We start from the raw sequence: 17,681 nt of genomic DNA, 5'->3' as shown, positions 1-17,681 counted from the left end.
CACGACCGCCAGATCTCAGCCTCTTGCGTAGCTAGGATTATAGTGTGAGTCACCAGAACCCAGCAAGCATCACTTCTTAATGGGAAGCATTCCAGTAAAGACAGCTGTCCAGCAAGGATGTTGTTCAAGTAATACCTACACTGAGTAGAAGCTGAATAGAAGAACTTTAAGGTTCTTTTCATCATTAAGAGTCTGAGATTCTAAACATAGACAGCCATATTTATTATGAAGGGACAAAAACTTGCTCTAGATAAAACTTTTTTTTTTGTTTTTGTTGTTGGTTGTGGGCCTGAACTCTGGGCTTGGGCACTGTCCCTCAGCTCTTTAGCTCAAGGCTAGCATTCTACCACTTGAGCTACAGAGCCACTTGCAGCTTTTTCTGCGTATGTGGTGCTGAGGAATTGAACCCAGGGTCTCATGCATGTTAGGCAAGCACTCTACCACTGAGCCACCTTCCCAGCCTTAGATAAAACTTTTTAAGATGAAGTGTTAAGAATCTTAGCTATGTGCTGGTAGTTCACATTGCTGGTAGCTCACACCTGTCATCCTAGTTGCTCAGGAGGTTGAGATCTGATGACCACGGTTTGAAGCCAGCCCATGTAGGAAAGTCTATGAGACTCGTATCTCAATTATCCAGCTAAAATCTGGAGTTCAAGCCCGAGTACTGGCACACACAAAGGAACGATTCGATAATTAAGAAATAAGAGGGTCATACTATTCTAATTTCTTATATAAAATTAAAATAGAAGCAGAGAAATATAAAGCCAACAAGACAGAGAAAAACATACAGGTGCCTTACTTTGGGTCCACCAGTGGCATCACTGACTGTAGCCTAGTGAAGGCATAAGGCCAGGCATAGCTGAGGGCCGTGGGGCAGTGCTTTGGCAAGTTCTCCTGCCGAAGGAAACTGAAGAGGCAGAGGACCCAGGGGTCTTTCACAGACTGTGCAAAGATCCAGACGTGGGAAGGGCTCTTCACATCATAATGACTGTTTACCAGGACTGCATTCCATTCCACCAGCCACTGAAGATCTACATTGTGGGTCAGCGGTAATGTTGCCTGCTGGCACAGAGGTAAGCAGTGAATCAAAGCTGAACTGAGATGACCCATCCTCACTAGAGCGCCTATCCTGACCATCAATGCCTTATGACAGCTTTGGATCCGAAATACCCCTCCTACATACAGCACTGGTAGTAGTCATCTGTGCACCCTGTGCATCGGCTGGTAAGAAGTGTCAAGTGCTCAAGATCAAGTTTTCAAAGTTCTGATCTCATATAGGACTGTGTATCAGTATATAGAAGATAGTCATTCAATATTCATTAGAACAACCCATAACATTAGCTAATTTATACTCAGCCACAGATTTACCATTTTTAAAACCTGAAGTGACTTATTTCTGAAGATAAATGTGTTTTTATCCTTTCCATTACTATGTTTATATGTGCATATTTTTGCTGTTAATTTCTGTATCTTTAGTTATACTATTATAGTTTTCCTTTGAATTAGAGAAATGGCTAAGCACAATCTCTTTTATGAATGTCATTCTACTGATATTTAAATATCTACTTATTCTTGTCTTAGGATCTAGCCAAAATAATATATTTCACAATCTCTTGAAATATATATATATATATATAGATATAGATAGATAGATAGATATTGATAGATATAGATATATAGATAAATTCTTAACATTTCCTTCTCTTTTAAGTCCAAATATCAATGTTTAGGGGACACTACATTTCAAGTAATCTTGGTGCGGTGGTAGGAAAGGAAATTGCCATCCTGTTTTTTAGGCATTTCAAGTGGTCCATTTTACCTATTGCTTCTACAAGCTCCCATGGGCACAGTACTACAGATGGGACCTTAGTGGTTATTAGAAGGAGCTAGAGCTTCAGAGTCTAAGTCACAAGATTGCATGATCTGGGAAGGCACTGAACATCACACTTTCTGCCTACTACATGTTAAGACAATGCAGGTAGAAACACCTGGCCAAAGCTAGCATGCCTCCCTTCTGTGCTGAGCAACTTCCGGAGGGCAGGATTGCTGACCTGGTAACCCAGCCTCAGGATTTTAAACTAGTAAACTGAAGAAAATCACATGCACATATATTAATAGCTGTCTGCAGGAAAGTAAGATACTCATGTAAATTGTTGACATCGACTATTTTATTTCATGTTACAGCAACCGAATTTCTTCACTATCAATGGTAAGAACTGTAGAGCCTCACTAATAATCTTAGTGCCAATCATTATTAAGACCATAAGCAAGAATAGGGCTGCCAAGGGTGGGAATGTACCTCAGTGGTAAGGTGCTAGGTCCTGGGTTTGAACCTCAGCACTGGAAACAACAAAACAAACAGAAAATAAATCCATTAAACACAGGGCTTTCTGTTTGTGTCAGGGAGAAAAGGCCATGAAGGGCTCAGAGGTGTCCTGTGGCTTTATATTCACCATTATATTTGATAAGGAGCTGCATCAGGAGCCAGCAACATGGATTCGGCTAGATGAACCAGATTGCCCTGCCCCTCTTTCCAGCTAGTCAGCGGAAATGAATCTGTTTCCTTAGTGTGCTTTTATTTTAAAAAGTCAGATAACTAAAATCAGTTTCAATTTCTCCTCTACTTGCTCAGGAAATTGAAAGCTTCCAAGAGGCTTTTTAAAAAGAATATATTGGTACCATAGATAAAGCAGTGCTAGATCCAAAGTCCAAACAGGGGCAAGTCTGAGCTCTAACCCTCCCTGCTCTCGGTAACTCACTATGTTTAGTGCTGAGGATGGAATCCAAGCTTTGTGTACATGAACCCTGAATCCTACCACTGAGTTCCCATCTAACATGTTTGTATTTCAGTAACTATTTGAGTCAGATGACAATACATATGAAAGCACCTTGCAAACTGTAAAGTAATACATGGACAGAAGATACATATTAAGAATTATAACAGGATATTGAATGTTTTTTATATTCTTTCTTTCTTTTTTTTATTGGGAAAATACCATACAGAGGGGTTACAATTACATGGGCAAGGTAATAGGATATTGAATGTTAAGTACAAAATTAATTATCTTTTAACTGTTAAATGTAATGATTAAGACCAATTAATTTTCAGAATGCTGAGCAATTGTTCTTGAAATTAAAATTAGAAAAAAATATTATCTATATGTCTAAGGCTCAAACTCTGCTGGAGACTTATCTAGTTGTCATCTATCATCTGAAAAACTAGACTTGTTTTCCTAAGTACTGTTGTATCACTAGATTAATCTGATACAAAACTCTTAAATTCCCCCATATAATATTTTCTTGGTGTTCTCTCTCTCTTGCTCTCTTTTCTATAAGTTCTAGAGTTTGTTTTGAAGAACAATTAGTCATCAGAAACAAATATGTCCTTACCGAATCTGAAACTGCGACATGAATGAAACTCTCGAGAATGGAAGAACTTAGCTGGTCCATGACATCAATCATTGGCCTTTCATCCTCCTGTACAAATGGGAGGTGATTACTATCCATGGGAAAATGAATCCTTCCCACCCACCCCACTGCCTTATCAGTACATGGAGCAGAATTGGTTGCCAATAGTGATAACAGTCTTCTCACACAGAAGTGAGGGCCAAGATGGTACAATGCAAAGAATAGAACTCCCCAGGTTTCTAAGCTTGGTTTTTAAGTTTCAGTGGAATATGATTAGAGCTCCAATTTCACATTGCTGTAAAAAGACATATCTTTGAATTTCACACTGGAGTGTACATGAGAATCTAAATCACTATCACAGTCAGAGAACCATTGCTGTTGTCATTAATCTTCAGAAATGGAGACTTGCAAAGAATGTTCTTTGTCAGGCCAGTAATATGCAACTTATTTTAAGCCAATGGCCTTTAAAAATAACTGATTGATGCTGACTGTCACTGAATTTTGGTCCCAAAGAAAACACAGTGGAGACTAAACACACATACTCATGAGGCTATAACTATGTGTTACACAGTTATGTGATTTAAAAGAACAACAAAAAAGCAAATAGAAAAGAACAGTAATAGAGAATATCTTACAGAAATTCTTTTACATGAAGTATGTGCATGTGTGTGTGTGTGTGTGTGTGTACCAGCACTGAGGCTTGAATTCAAGCCTTGAGCATTGTCCCTAGTTATATTGCTCAAAGCTAGTGCTCTACTACTTGAGCCATAATTCTACTTCCAGCTTTTTTTTCTGGAGATAAGAGTCTCAAACTTGTCTTCCTGGGATGGCAGGACAGCTAGGATTATTGACATGAGCCAGTATCCAGGTTAAAACAACAACAACAACAACAACAAAACTCCCACTTTTCACATTTTAAAACTTGCAAGCAAGTAAAAATGTGCACACATAAATGTGTATGACTTGTCATCTCTTATGAAGAAATTTTGAAAGATAAAATAATTGACTTAAAAGCCTCATTATTCATTTATGAATGAATTTTTTTTTTGTTGGTCATGGGCCTGAACTCTAGGCATGGGCGCTGTCCCTCAGCTCTTCAGCTCAAGGCTAGCGCTCTACCACTTGAGCCACAGTGCCACTTCCGGCTTTTTCTGCTTATGTGGTGCTGAGGAATCGAACTCAGGGCCTCATGCATGCAAGGCAAGCATTCTACCACTAAGCCACCTTATTAGTCCCTGGAAATTGTTTTTTAAACAAATTGTGGCTGGAGTTGGGTGCCAGTAGCTTATGCCTGTAGTCCTAGTTATTCAAGAGGCTGAGATCTGAAAATTGTGCTTCTTGGCCAGCCTGGGCAGGAAAATCCATGAGACTCTTATCTCCAATTAACAAGTAAAAAGCCAGAAGTAGACATATGGCTCAAATGCCTTGACCAACAAAGCTAAGCAAGAGTAAGAGACCCTGAGTTCAAGCTTCAGCACTGGCACAAAAATAAAGAAATAAAAACAAAAAATAAAAATCTATGTCTGGTCAAAGAAAGCAATAGATGAGACACATCTTTGACACCATGTTGATGAATAGCCAGTAAGAAAATGGGTTCACTTAGGGCATGGGGGACCTTTTCCTGGCAAAGGCAGTTTGGACATGCATAATATTATTCGCCAGCCATTCAAAATGATCAACCCAGGCAGATGGGTTACAGGCAGCAAAGAAACACATGCAGGACCTGTATTCAGGCCATCTCTGCTCAGAGACATACTTATCTGGCTCTGAATTCTGGCTGTTCACTTTGGGTAACTCATTTAACCTCTCAAAGCCTCAGCTCTGCATGTGCATATTAGGATAATAAAATGAATCCTCTGTTTATTGTAAGAGTTAAATAGATAATATGTATAAAGCACTCTGCACCATGCCAGCTATGTGCAAGTATGGCCTTTATTTGTCAGTTATTGTCATAATTAGAAATATCCTGGAGGTTCACTGAACTATAGTGTATCTCAGTGATCCTTTTACCAGAAGCCAGAGATGTGGCCCTGAAATCCATCAGACCGCTATCTAAAGAAAGGGGAACAGAAAGGACTGTGATGAGTGAGTTTGAAGAGACAATGACCATGCTAAGGATCACATCAAAAGACAACCTTTCTTTCATAGGGTTTGGCTACCTGTGCACCAGTCATGCGCCATAGCACCTACACAAGGGTGTATAGCACTTGACAGTGGGAGGCTAGCTTTATTGACCATGCTTAATAAATGGCTTTCTCAGCCAGATGCAGCTGGTGGCTCATGCCTGTAACCCTAGCTACACAGGAGGCTGAGATTTGAGGAAACCCAGCTCTGGTAGACAAATTTGAGAGACCCTTATCTCCAAATTAACCAGGAAAAAGCCAGAACTAGAGCTGTGGCTCAAGTAGTAGAGCAACCACCTTAGGTGAAAAAACTAGAGAATAGTGCCCCGGCCCTGAGTTCAAGCTCCAGTACTAGCATGAAAAAAACGAGGCCGTCTCCCATTTCAAGAGGACTTATTTCCAACAAAGTCACTTTACTACCATTATCAAGATATTAGAAAAGCTGGTGGTACTTTGATCATTTTGAATGGCATGTAATTTTTTCAAGTTTATTACAAAAAATAAAAATGCTGAACTCAATGAAGAAAGTGATCCATAACCTAAATTGTTTTGATATTTATTTATGTATGTATTTATTTGCAGGGCTGAGGACTAAACTCAGGGACTTCCACTTGCCAGGCAAACACCCTTCCACTGAGCTCAATCTCCAATCTCCTAAGCTAAGTTCTTTATTAACCAAAGAAGCATTGCCCCTTAGTGAACCAAGAATGGCCCTCTCCATTGGTCCTAGAAAATAAGACTTACCTCTACTAGGTTAAGATTGCTATTGCATAATTAAAAATTCTACAGTCCAGTAGGTACTGACATATACACAAAAATGCTTTGTTCATGATCTGTAATTCAGATTTCAAAAGCGTGGTAAGAAATGAATGAAAAATGTGTAAGAGTTGAGCACTGGTGACTCACACCTGTAATCCTAGCTATTCATGAGGCTGAAATCTGAGGATCGTGGTTTGAAGCCAGCCTGGGCAGAAAAGTCCACGAGACTCTTATCTCCAATTAACCACCAGAAAACCGCAAGTGGTAGCACTCAAGCCTTGAGCACAAAGAGGCTCAGGGACAGTGCCCAGGTCCTGAGTTCAAGGCCCACAACCAACAACAATATAAAAGAAAAAAAAGAAAAGAAAAATGTATAAGAATAATCCATACCTCTGGCTGGCCCAGGGCCATGAATAGAGCGCGGATTTCCTTGAGTATCAACACAGAGAGCTTCCGTGTGGCCACCTGGAAACTGCAGAGTAAAACCAGTGCAAATCCTTCTACAGCATGGAGGACACTGCAGTGAGGGCCCCGCTCTGACTGCATCCTGTGGCTGGAGCCATTTGCAATGAGCTGTCATGCAATGACAATAACATTCTGGATTTAGCAACAAATCAGAATGGGCACGAAAAATGTACATCTTCCAGCACATTTGACATGGTGATATTAAAACAAATTATAATGGCTCAGAAAAACAGATGTGTCTATGAATGGATTATTATTCGTGAAATACCCTTGATCCCTTTTTTCTGTTTTTCAGATCAATTGTTGCTCTGGAATAACATCCACCATCTGCTATCTAACTCAGATGAGAAATAACTCAGCAAGCACCATTAATAGTAATTAAAACAGAGCTGCTTCTATTCATATCATTGTGGGTTATACTGTATATGCAACCAAAATGGTCTCATTTGTTTCATTTGAATTCTCTGTAGGATTTAAGATGCTGTTAAGTAGAGTGGTAGTGATGTCGTATGCCTTGGATTATGGCACTCAGGAGGCTGAGACAAGAGGATCCTGGATTCAAGGCCAGTCTGAGCTACATGCTAACACTTTCAAAGAGAAAAAGAGATAGCCTGTTAAACTGAATGTTCATGCAGGGAAATGGGGGACTAGAAAAATTATTTTAAATGAAGCAAGTCAGGTTCAGAAAGACAAAAGGGCACATCTTTTCTCTTACATGTGGAAGTTAGATCTAAAAATTAACTTATGTGAAAACATATACAAGGTCAAAAGCTTGCACACACAAACCTATTGACTCAAGTTTGGCATACTGAGAGGGAGGATTCCAATGGTGTAATCCTTTTAAACAACTATTGGACAGTTGATCAAAATAAATACGAGGAAGATAAAACATGTCTTGTAGAGGGGAGTGAGGTCAAGGTGGGGGATAGACAAATGTAGAGAGAAAGGGTAGGTCAACCAAGCCATTATATACAGGGTACATATGTGAAAATGGAGCCATGTAAGTTGAGGGGATAGATGAGGTTGCATAAGATGGGGAGAATGATGGAAGGGTGACACAGACCAAGATGCATTGAACTTATAAACTAGTATGTTGAACTAAAATTCCTTTATTTATGCAACTACTTACAGATACTTTTTTTTTAAAATCCAAGTTCAGCTGACTCATACCTGAAATCCTACCTACTTGGGAGGCTGAGATCTAAGGATTGAGGTTTGAAGCCAGCTGGGGGAAGAAAAGTATGCAAGACTCTTATCTCCAATTAACCACCAAAAAGCAGAAAGTGAAGCTATGTCAAGTAGTAGACTGCTATTTTTGAGCACAAAAGCTTAAAAACAGTGTCCAACAGGCTGGGAATGTGGCTTTGTGATAGATTGCTTGCCTAGCATGCATGAAATCCTGGAACTACATAAACAGAAAAAACCAGAAGTGGTGCTGTGGCTCAAGTGGTAGAGTGCTAGCCTTGAGCAAAAGAAGCTCAGGGACAGTGCCCAGGCCCTGAGCTCAAGCCCCAGAACTGGCACAAATGAAAAAAAATACTAAAACTATTAAAAAATAAATCAAATTTTCAATTATTTTACTTTCTGTTTTGAATTACGTCCTTGTTTGAATGTTAGATCAATGGAATCTAGATTGTGCACAGTCTGAATCAATGTTTATATTAGGAGTTCTGAAGGTTCCCCATATACAAAGAAGTGAGTGAAAAGCAAAATCAGCTCCATGATACAGCAGAGTCCATTTCTGCCACCATTTCCCAAGCAGATATAACCTAACATCATCTTTTGGCATATGTAGAACGCAAGGAGGGAGGTGGGACTTGAACTGCATCTCTAAGGTCAGCACACCTAAGACTGTCACTGTTTCCTGAAGACTGCAGTGCTTTCTAAGCCTCCACAGGCCTGAGACTCTCAGTGTAGCTCTTCTGCACCCAGGCCCACCTGTCTGTTCACTGCCAATGCCAGTTTGCCACCTGGCACTGAGAACCCTGTTTCTCCTCTGACAACACTCCTCCCCAAGGGCATTCCCCAATATGCTGCCATGAATTCTTTCCCTTCATTATCAAGGCACAAAAGGATCAAAAAACCACTTGAATATCTCTTCCTTCTCTGAGGACACTAGACAAAACAACCAATGTGATGCTGACTAGGAACAGAAACCTGGTGGACAGCTTACCTTTATGTACTCACACCTATATCTGTAGCTAGTTTTGGCTCTTGGTCCAATACTAATCTGCTCTGCTCTTGTAAATATATTGGTAATCATAATTCTTTTTTTTTTTTGGATAAGGTCGTAGGGCCTGAACTCTGGGCCTGGGCGCTGTCCCTCAGCTCTTCAGCTCAAGGCTAGCGCTCTACCACTTGAACCACAGCGCCACTTCTGGCTTTTTTCTTTTTGCTTATGTGGTGCTGAGGAATCGAACCCAGGGCCTCATGCATGCAAGACAAGCGCTCTACCACTGAGCTACCTTCCCAGCCCTGGTAATCATAATTCTTAAGAAAATACCCACCATATTTTTTGTTGACTTTGTTAGTGTTAACATATCTAACTTGATGTGGTATAGCATGATAAGTTTTCTGTGCTAAGAAAGAACTAAGGGCCAGCACTAGAGAAATTTCCCAAGTGGTTAGAAAGGAGAACTCAAGAATTCCAAAGATTTCCTGGGCTGCCAGTTATCCACATGTCTAGTATATAAAAGAAGGCCGAATATAATAACATATGTCTGAAATCCCAGTTACTTGGTAAGTGGAAGCAAGAAAATTGAAACTTCTGGGCAAAGGTAGTAAGTCTGGGCAAAGGTAGTAAGACCCTATTCATTTTTTTTCAGTCATGGGGCCTAAACTCTGGGCCTGGGCACTGTCCCTCAGCTCTTCAGGTCAAGGCTAGCACTCTACTGCTTGAGCCATAGTGCCACTTCTGTTTTTTTCTGCTTATGTGATGCTGAGGAATCAAACCCAGGGCCTCATGCATTCAAGGCAAGCACTCTATCACTGAGCCACCTTCCCAGCATACCCTATTAATTTAATAAAATAAAATACATTCATTACCTGACTTATGTAACTGTAACCCCTTTGTATATCACTTTCATAGTAACAATTGAAAAAACAAAATCAATAAAAGCAGAAGAAAGTAAAAAATTTAAAAATAATAAAGTATAATAAAGTAAATAAAATAAAAATAATAAAGAAAAGTAATAAAATAAGGCTGGGGCATAACTCAAGTAGTAGAGTACTTGGCTAGCATGAGTGAGGCCCTGGGTTCAATATACAGAAATGGGTGGGGTATGAGGGGGAGGGGAAAGGATACAGATTATTGTGGAAGACTGGGAAAATCACCTCTGAGTTTCTGATCTTGCTGGGTTGTTCGCAGACCCGCCCTTGCGTCTGTATGACCAGTTTCCACTGGGTGAGCAGCTGTAGGAGCAACTTCAGCGATGAATCGAGGAGAGTGTGGTGCATGTCGTTTACTTCCCGGAGCAGGAAGTTGGTAAAGCCAAATAGGACATCTTCTCTCCAATCAGAGAAGTCAACCAGTAAACCCTGAAGAGAGTTCTGTGCAATGTGTCTCAATTCATCATCCATATGAATAGACAGCCTGGGACGTGAATGAAAAGCAGTAAGATTACTGGCTTGATGCATTTTTCTTCTAGAGACTTTCTAGCCTACCCCTATGTCAATATCTAAAGTAGTCATGGTTTACTTATTGGCACTAAGATATTAACATTGGTGCAATGCTAGAGACTTAATTCAGATTTCATTAGTTATTCAACTCGTATCTCTTTTCTGTTTCAGAATGCAATATAAGACAACACATTATATTAGGTATAGTTGAATAGTTTTTTGTCACAATAGTAACTACAGAATATATTTATTCTGCATATGTATGTGTGTGTGTGTCAGAGTCTTGATAGATACACAGAGAGAGGGCGAGTATACTGGAAACTTGAACTAAGGTTTTCATTCTTTCTCTTAGCTTTTTCATGCAAGGCTAGTACTCTGTCACTTGAGCTATAGCTATACTTCTGGCTTTCTGCTGGTTATTTGGAGATGAATCTCATGGACTTCTTTTATTAGGCTGGTTTCAAACTGTGATCCTCAGATCTCAGCCTCCTGAGTAGCTAAGATTATGAGCATGAGCCATGGCACCTGGTGTTCAGGACTATTTTTAAAGACAAGAAACCTGAAAGCCAAAGGACGTAGAGAAAAGTTCGGTAAAAATGAACAGAGTTGGGCCAAACGATTCTCCACCAGTTTGGCTTCTCAGAGGATATTCGGCAATGTCAGGAGATACTCCTGGTCATATAACTTGGGGCAGGTTACTGCAATCTCTGGTGGGTATAAGCTAATGATCTTCAGCATAAAAATTCTACAATGCACAAGACAGCTCCTGATGGCAAAAAAAAAAATCTAGTCCAAAAAACTGATAGTGCCAAAAAACTTGAAATGAATCAACTGAACGATTTCAGTGTATTCATGGTTTAATCAAAACATAATGATATTAAATCTTGACATTGGTATGGAGGATTATACTTAACAAAATGCTTCACAGATTCTTTTACTTAATAGATAAATACTTGAGAGTCTCCTAGGATTCAGGCACCATACCTACTGAGTATAGCACCTAGTATGTGGGGTTCAACATGGCTGTGTCTCCTCGGGCAGGGGTGGGAGCTTCATGAGAAGGTGTGAGACAGCGCTGAAAAGAGTTGAAAATGTCTGTGGGCCACTGAGGGAGGCAATATGGCACTGAAACAGTTAAGCATGTGTACTTTGGTACCAGCATGTCTGGATCAGTGTGTATACTGTCTGACCTCAAGACCTCTTACATCATCCAAGCTTCAGATCCCTCATGTATAACATGAGATACTAATGAGTGGATCTCATAAACTAGTAAGATTCATCAGAATACCTTTTCAGTGTTTCACATCTCAGTGAGCGTGTAGCAAGCACTCAGAAACTAGCTATTGGTATTAGAAGATGCTGAAATTTAGAGAGGAAGCTACATGGTTCGAGTCACACTGGAGAAAGAAAAAGAAACCAGAATCAAGCAAGCAGGAGTGGGAGTGGGGTAGGTGCTGTGGAGATGAAACAAGACCACCAGGAGGTTGTTAGCAAGACAGTCAACATGTGGTAAGGGCCTGACCCCGAACGGAGGAGCAGTAAGGATGGGTGACCCGGGGATCAAGGATGTTTAGAAGACAGAATTCCTAGGATTCAGTATCCTAGAAGAAAACATGGTCCATGCAGCCTCCACAAAAAGGGCAGATACTATCCCCAACAAAGAGAAGAAAACTCTGGCCTGGGCTGGTTAAAGAAATGTCTCCAAGTCACATCCCTTCCTTGTATGATGGGAACAATCAGTGTTCAAACCCAAGACTTCTAAAACTCAATCCATTTTTTTTCCTCCACAAGGCAAGTCTAGTTTCCTCTGTTATAAGCTACTGAGTAGACAGCATTTAAAATCCTGAAGAGACAGGCAAGCTTTTTTCTTATTCTCTAATGCTTTAAGAAAATGAACTGGTTCACAGTTGACCACAGAAACTAGCTGAGAAGTTCCGTAGTCCACAGACTTACGCTGAGTCACAGAATATATTTATTGCCTCAAAAATACATATAAGTGTTGGTGGCTCACACCTATAATCCTAGCTACTCATCAGGCTGAGATCTGAGGATTGTGGTTCAAATCTAGCTTGGGCAGGAAAGCACAAGATACTATTATTTTCAATTAATCACATAGAAAACCAGAGTGGAATTGTGTGCATGTAGTAGATTGCTCTCAGGCCATAGTTCAAGTCCCAGAACCAGCACAAAAGAAAAAATAATGAAGATTAGTATATTCCCAAGCCTACCTAACACAACTATGTGACATACATCATGGTATGACATGGTATACATTATTCCGGTATTATTAGGTATGATGGATACCTAAAAATAATAACTATGTGTGCTATGTATCATGGAAAGTGACATATATATTATTTAATTCTTACAACCTTGTGAGATGGTCTTATTAATGCAGTTAAAGTTTTGAAAAGTAAGCTGGGCACTAATGGCTCAAGCCTGCAATCTTAGTTACTCAGGAGGCTGAGAACTGAGGATTGTGGTTTGAACCCACCAGGGCAAGAAAGTCCATGAGATTTTTTTTTTGTTTTCCCCTTACCATCCCTGTCCTCATGAGATTTTTTGTTTTGTTTTGTTTTTTGGTCAGTCTTGGGGCTTGAACTCTGGGCCTGAGCGCTGTCCCTGGGCTCGTCAGCTCAAGGCGAGAGCTCTACTGCTTGAGCCACAGCACCACTTCTGGTTTTCTAGTTGTTTATTGGAGATAAGAGTCTCACGAACTCTCCTGCCCAGGCTGGCTTTGAACCGTGATCCTCAGATCTCAGCCTCCTGAGTAGCTAGGATTAAAGGCGTGAGCCACCGGCGCCAGGCTGAGATTTATTTTTAATCTTCATGTAAACACCAAAAAGCTGGAAATAGAGCTGTAGCTAAATGGCAGAGTGCCAGCCTTGAGCAAATAAAAACTAAAAGTGCCAGGCCCTGAGTTCAAGCCCCAGGACCAGCACAAAAAGAAAAAAAAAAACTGAGAAGGGCAAATATTAAACATCAAACCTTTAATGCACATAGTGTATAAGGGTTCAGAAAGTGACAGGGGACATGGACTTTGGGTAAAAAGGTCATTAGTGGTTAAAGGAAGGATACCTCTGGGAGGGGAGTAAGGAAAAAAAAAGATGGTGACTTCAGCTGAGGAGCAAGTTTCCCCCTTATATGTGGAGAATCCTTGGGGGTCCCAGAAAGCTGAGCAGGACAGGATTTAGTAAGGGCAGGAGGGCAGCACCACCATGTTAGGAAGGCCTACACCACCACCCATGGAGCCCACAGCCCTTATGAACTGGCTGAACAAAATACTGACCCCGGCCCCCCGCCCCTTCCCAACCCCGGCCAAATCAGAAATTTAGTAACTGGGAGATGGAGGCTTACCAGCTTCATTCCATACATTGCTGGCATATTCAATATAGCAGCATAAGCCTGAGGTTTGAATGTCTGACATCCAGTTATAATTGGAAACACTGTGACAAGTCCCGGGGGAGGGGCGGCAGTTATGTTGGACACATTCTTACAAGTCCTTCTATAGAACTAAGCAGGGACACTGAGTAAGCATGAAATTTGCCAATTATGAAGAGAACCAAGTTTTTATGTAAAAATCTATCATGAATATGAGTATGTGAATATCTGAAATCAGAATCACAGGTTCTCTCCTCTCTCTCTCTCTCTCTCTCTCTCTCTCTATCGCTTGCTCTCTGTATCACTTGCTTTCTGGCAAAACCATCTAGATGATTCCAAGTCAACTGCATGGAAACGTGCCTGACTTTGGGGGTACAAAGTGAAGACTCCTTGTGTGGCTCTTGACGTCTAGGTTCATTGGGATTGGCTAACTTCACGTTTGTTCTTTGACCCTTTTGAGGGATCTAAAGAGGTACACATTCCCAGTGTGCAAGTCACATGCTCCACTTCCGGCCCCCTGAGGAGTACAGCCTCTGGCTTCTTTTGAAGTTTATGAGAAATGTCTCTTTACAGCTTCTGATGTAGCTCAGTCATTTTCTTGAACTCTCACGAATATTTATTCTTTTCCCTCATTAAAAAAAACAACAACAAAGCAAACAGTACCCAGGGCTTTTGGGTTTTGTAAGAATGTACATAATAATAAACAGGACATGCTATAAATAGCATTCACATTCCAAGCCTGCCTCTCAGAATTCCCTCCCCACAAGCTGCCAGGCTCTAGTCTTCAGGTCTTCAGGGTCAGGCTAACCAGGTGATTTTTTACAGAGGTAAGAACCTTCTATGCAACATTATGACAAAATATCATTAGAGCTTCTCCCAGAATGCTGGATGTCATTAAAAACAAAACAAAACCCAAACCTGGCATTTCAAAGGGACTCCTGTACACGATCACTAGTGAGACCATCATTGAATGAATCACCTGCCAATTCCACTAAACTGAGAACTGTCTTTTATCCCCACTCTAACCCAGGAACAAAGACATCTCAAACGTCCTAAAAGATAGACAGTGACATTCTAATTTCTCTAAAATCTTACCAAAAAAGAATCCAGCTAGGCTGAGAGGTTATGTATAGATTTCACAGATAGTTAAAAAAAAAAAAAAAAAAAAGGCAAGCAGGGATACAAATTCTGGCTTTCTAGATGCTTCTATCTTCTTCCTGTTCTCCCATACCACCTCCTCCATCTCTCAGGAAGTTGCCTCTTGTCATCAATGGTCCATAGAGTGGAGAAGAGGGGTCTTTGTTACTAATTCCTCAAGGTCACACTCAACCTTAGCCATAGGAACATGTTTCTAAGTCTTCCTGTTGGAGTGTTATGTACAGAAAATGAGAAAGCAGCTCTTTTATGTTTCTGGATCATTCTGGAATTTGTCACCATTTTTCTTCATTCTCAGTCTGGAAGACTTGGTATGTGTGTAGATGACTCTTATAGTATCTAATTCTCTTTATACCTCAGTGCCTCTTTCTACCTGAATCACTGTGTTTATTATTATTATTGTTTTGAAACGCATCCTTTGTTTTTATGGGGTCTCCTCACCCAGAATTAGAAATCTTTCTTCAATATGGTTTTTTTTTTTCCTTTTTCCCTCTATCTCCCTGCATTTAACTAACACATATCTCTGAATTCACTTGCTGGTCATTTAGATAAAGAGCCTAAGCTGTAACTGATAAAACCTTACATCCTTCTTAAAGTGTGTTCAAATCATGCACTGAAGGTTGTTGATGTTAGCAAAGAACAGGTTACAGTGATTGATAGCAGATGATAGATGTCAGCTAGACAAGTAGAAGGATTGGTCAGAGAGTACCAAGGCTTACAATGGTGGTTTGAAGGCAGTGTACCTTCTATAACCTTCACGGCCAGCATCAGTCTTGTGCTAGTGGTGTGGAGGAGAAAGAAGAGGACAACAGGCTGCAAGAATGATTACTTGAGATCTAGGGGGGATCAACCAAATCACCCAAATTTGCCTACAATGCAAGAGAGGACCATGTCATAGTAACAAAGCCATGAGATGACCCAGGATACCCGGAAGTCTCCGCATGTACACACACACACACACACACACACACACACCTACTTCTCTAGGCTTATTTTTATTTCATTCTAACACTGAGGTTCTAAACTCCTTTTTCTTTCTTTTATTGCCCCCAACCTAATGATGACTTTTGTTCTTTTTCATTCCTTCTACTCCATGAGTCTAATGACTTTTGCATTCTACATTATCCTTGGGTAATGTATATTTGAGTTTTAAGTTAAATATGCAACTATCAACTACATCTTTTGATCAATAGCAGCTAGTTTGCTAACGTATGATGAAATAATTTCATTTCACACAAATTTTAGGATCCAGTTGGACCATGCTTTCCCACAGAGAATGGTCAGGATGATGAAATGAGCTTTGGCAGCTGTCTGAAGTACTAAAATGAATTTAGAATCCTCATGACCAGCTTCTTTTGGCTCCCTGGGGATATTCTTTGACTTCAGACTGGGAGTAAAATTCTAGACAGAACTAGACAGACCTTTCTACATTCTACCCTCCTGTCAAAGGATATTTTAAACTCCAGAGGTATTTGCTGACTTCCTGGGTCTAAAGTAATGGCTTCCCACTGAACTTCAACATAATAATAATAATAATATCATATTACACTGTTCCTTCCTATCCATACATAGAATTTATTAATAATTTCTTATTCAGTACATATCTATCAATCATAAATAGTTATTCTATTTTATGTTAACATTATTTTTTAGGAATCATGATAAAAGACTACAATCAGTTTTGAGCAAGTGAAAACCAACATCATTCTCACCTACCTGGCCAGCAAGTCAATAAGTTCAAGTTTTGACATCCCGTCCGGAAGCAGCCGAGGAATAGCAGCAACACAGGTCCTGAAAAGATCTATTTTGGGCTTTCTCTCACCCCTAGAGATGAAAGAGAATACTTCATATGGTTGTGGTACATTTTACCTCAGGTTCCCTGCCCAGCTAGATTCTATGAGGCCTGGTCTCCATAGGCTGCATTTAAGTCATGGGACTCATAGAAATGCCTACACATATTTACACCAAGACATATGCGAAGTCATTCCTATGTTTGTTATTTGAAACTGGGATTTAAAAATACACAAGAAATGGTGCTTCGCTGATTTATCCTTTTCCTCCATAGCCCCGGGTCCTGTTTAAATAAATAAAGTGCTTCAGAAACAAGTCTTTTATAATGGCAAGTAAAACCCTAGAATGAAGGGAACAGTTGTGTACCCATTTCTGATTTAAAATGACACTGATCTCTATGGAGAATCCTATTTTTTTAGTTACCTTCCTGAAAACATTGATGTTTGAGATTTAATGCCTTCATGTCTAAGGACTATAGGTTGAAAACAATTCCCTGTTGAACCTGTACAGTCTCATGTGTGTTTGTATGTGTTGTGTGTGTGAATGTGTGTATATACTAAAGCATGAACACAGGGACTTGAATTCTTGCTCCACTTTTCCACTCAAGGCTCTAGTTCTACCACTTGTGCCACACCTCTACTTCTGGCTTTTTGCTGGTGAAGTGGAGACAATCTCTCCGATTTGTCTGCCTGTGCTGGCTTTGAGTTGTGATCTTCAGATCTCAGCCTTCTGAGCTAGAATTACAGGAGTGAGCCACCAGCACCTGGTTCAAACTTTTTTCTTGTGATTATTTCCTAAACAAAAGAACATAACAACTAAATGGTATATACATTTTATTATATGGTATATATATCATATTAGATATTATAAGTAATCTTCAGATGACTGGAAGCATATGGGATGCACTTAGTTTTTACTCAAACCAAATTATATGTCATATTACATAAAAGAATCAAGCATTCTGGGATTCTGGTCTCTGTG

General features: G+C 40.1%; 1 protein-coding gene across 2 annotated transcripts in view; it reads right to left on the bottom strand.

Moving 5' to 3' along the window:
• Positions 1 to 17,681, bottom strand: part of Fry (FRY microtubule binding protein) — a 365,147-nt gene that overhangs the window by 119,105 nt on the left and 228,361 nt on the right. For both annotated transcript variants that reach the window (XM_042685416.1, XM_042685417.1), the window contains exons 17-21: positions 16,626 to 16,733; positions 10,089 to 10,347; positions 6,681 to 6,863; positions 3,391 to 3,477; positions 800 to 1,059 (exon numbers count right to left, since the gene is read on the bottom strand). In XM_042685416.1, coding sequence (XP_042541350.1) covers positions 800 to 1,059; positions 3,391 to 3,477; positions 6,681 to 6,863; positions 10,089 to 10,347; positions 16,626 to 16,733 — 897 coding nt within the window. The remainder of the gene's footprint in view (positions 1 to 799; positions 1,060 to 3,390; positions 3,478 to 6,680; positions 6,864 to 10,088; positions 10,348 to 16,625; positions 16,734 to 17,681) is intronic.

This window comes from Dipodomys spectabilis, unplaced genomic scaffold, assembly GCF_019054845.1.
Source record: "Dipodomys spectabilis isolate Male_0828 unplaced genomic scaffold, ASM1905484v1 ptg000095l, whole genome shotgun sequence".
Taxonomy (NCBI): Eukaryota; Metazoa; Chordata; class Mammalia; order Rodentia; family Heteromyidae; genus Dipodomys; species Dipodomys spectabilis.
The sequence above is the reverse complement of the archived record's forward strand: the minus strand, read 5'-3'. Positions and strand labels throughout refer to the sequence as shown.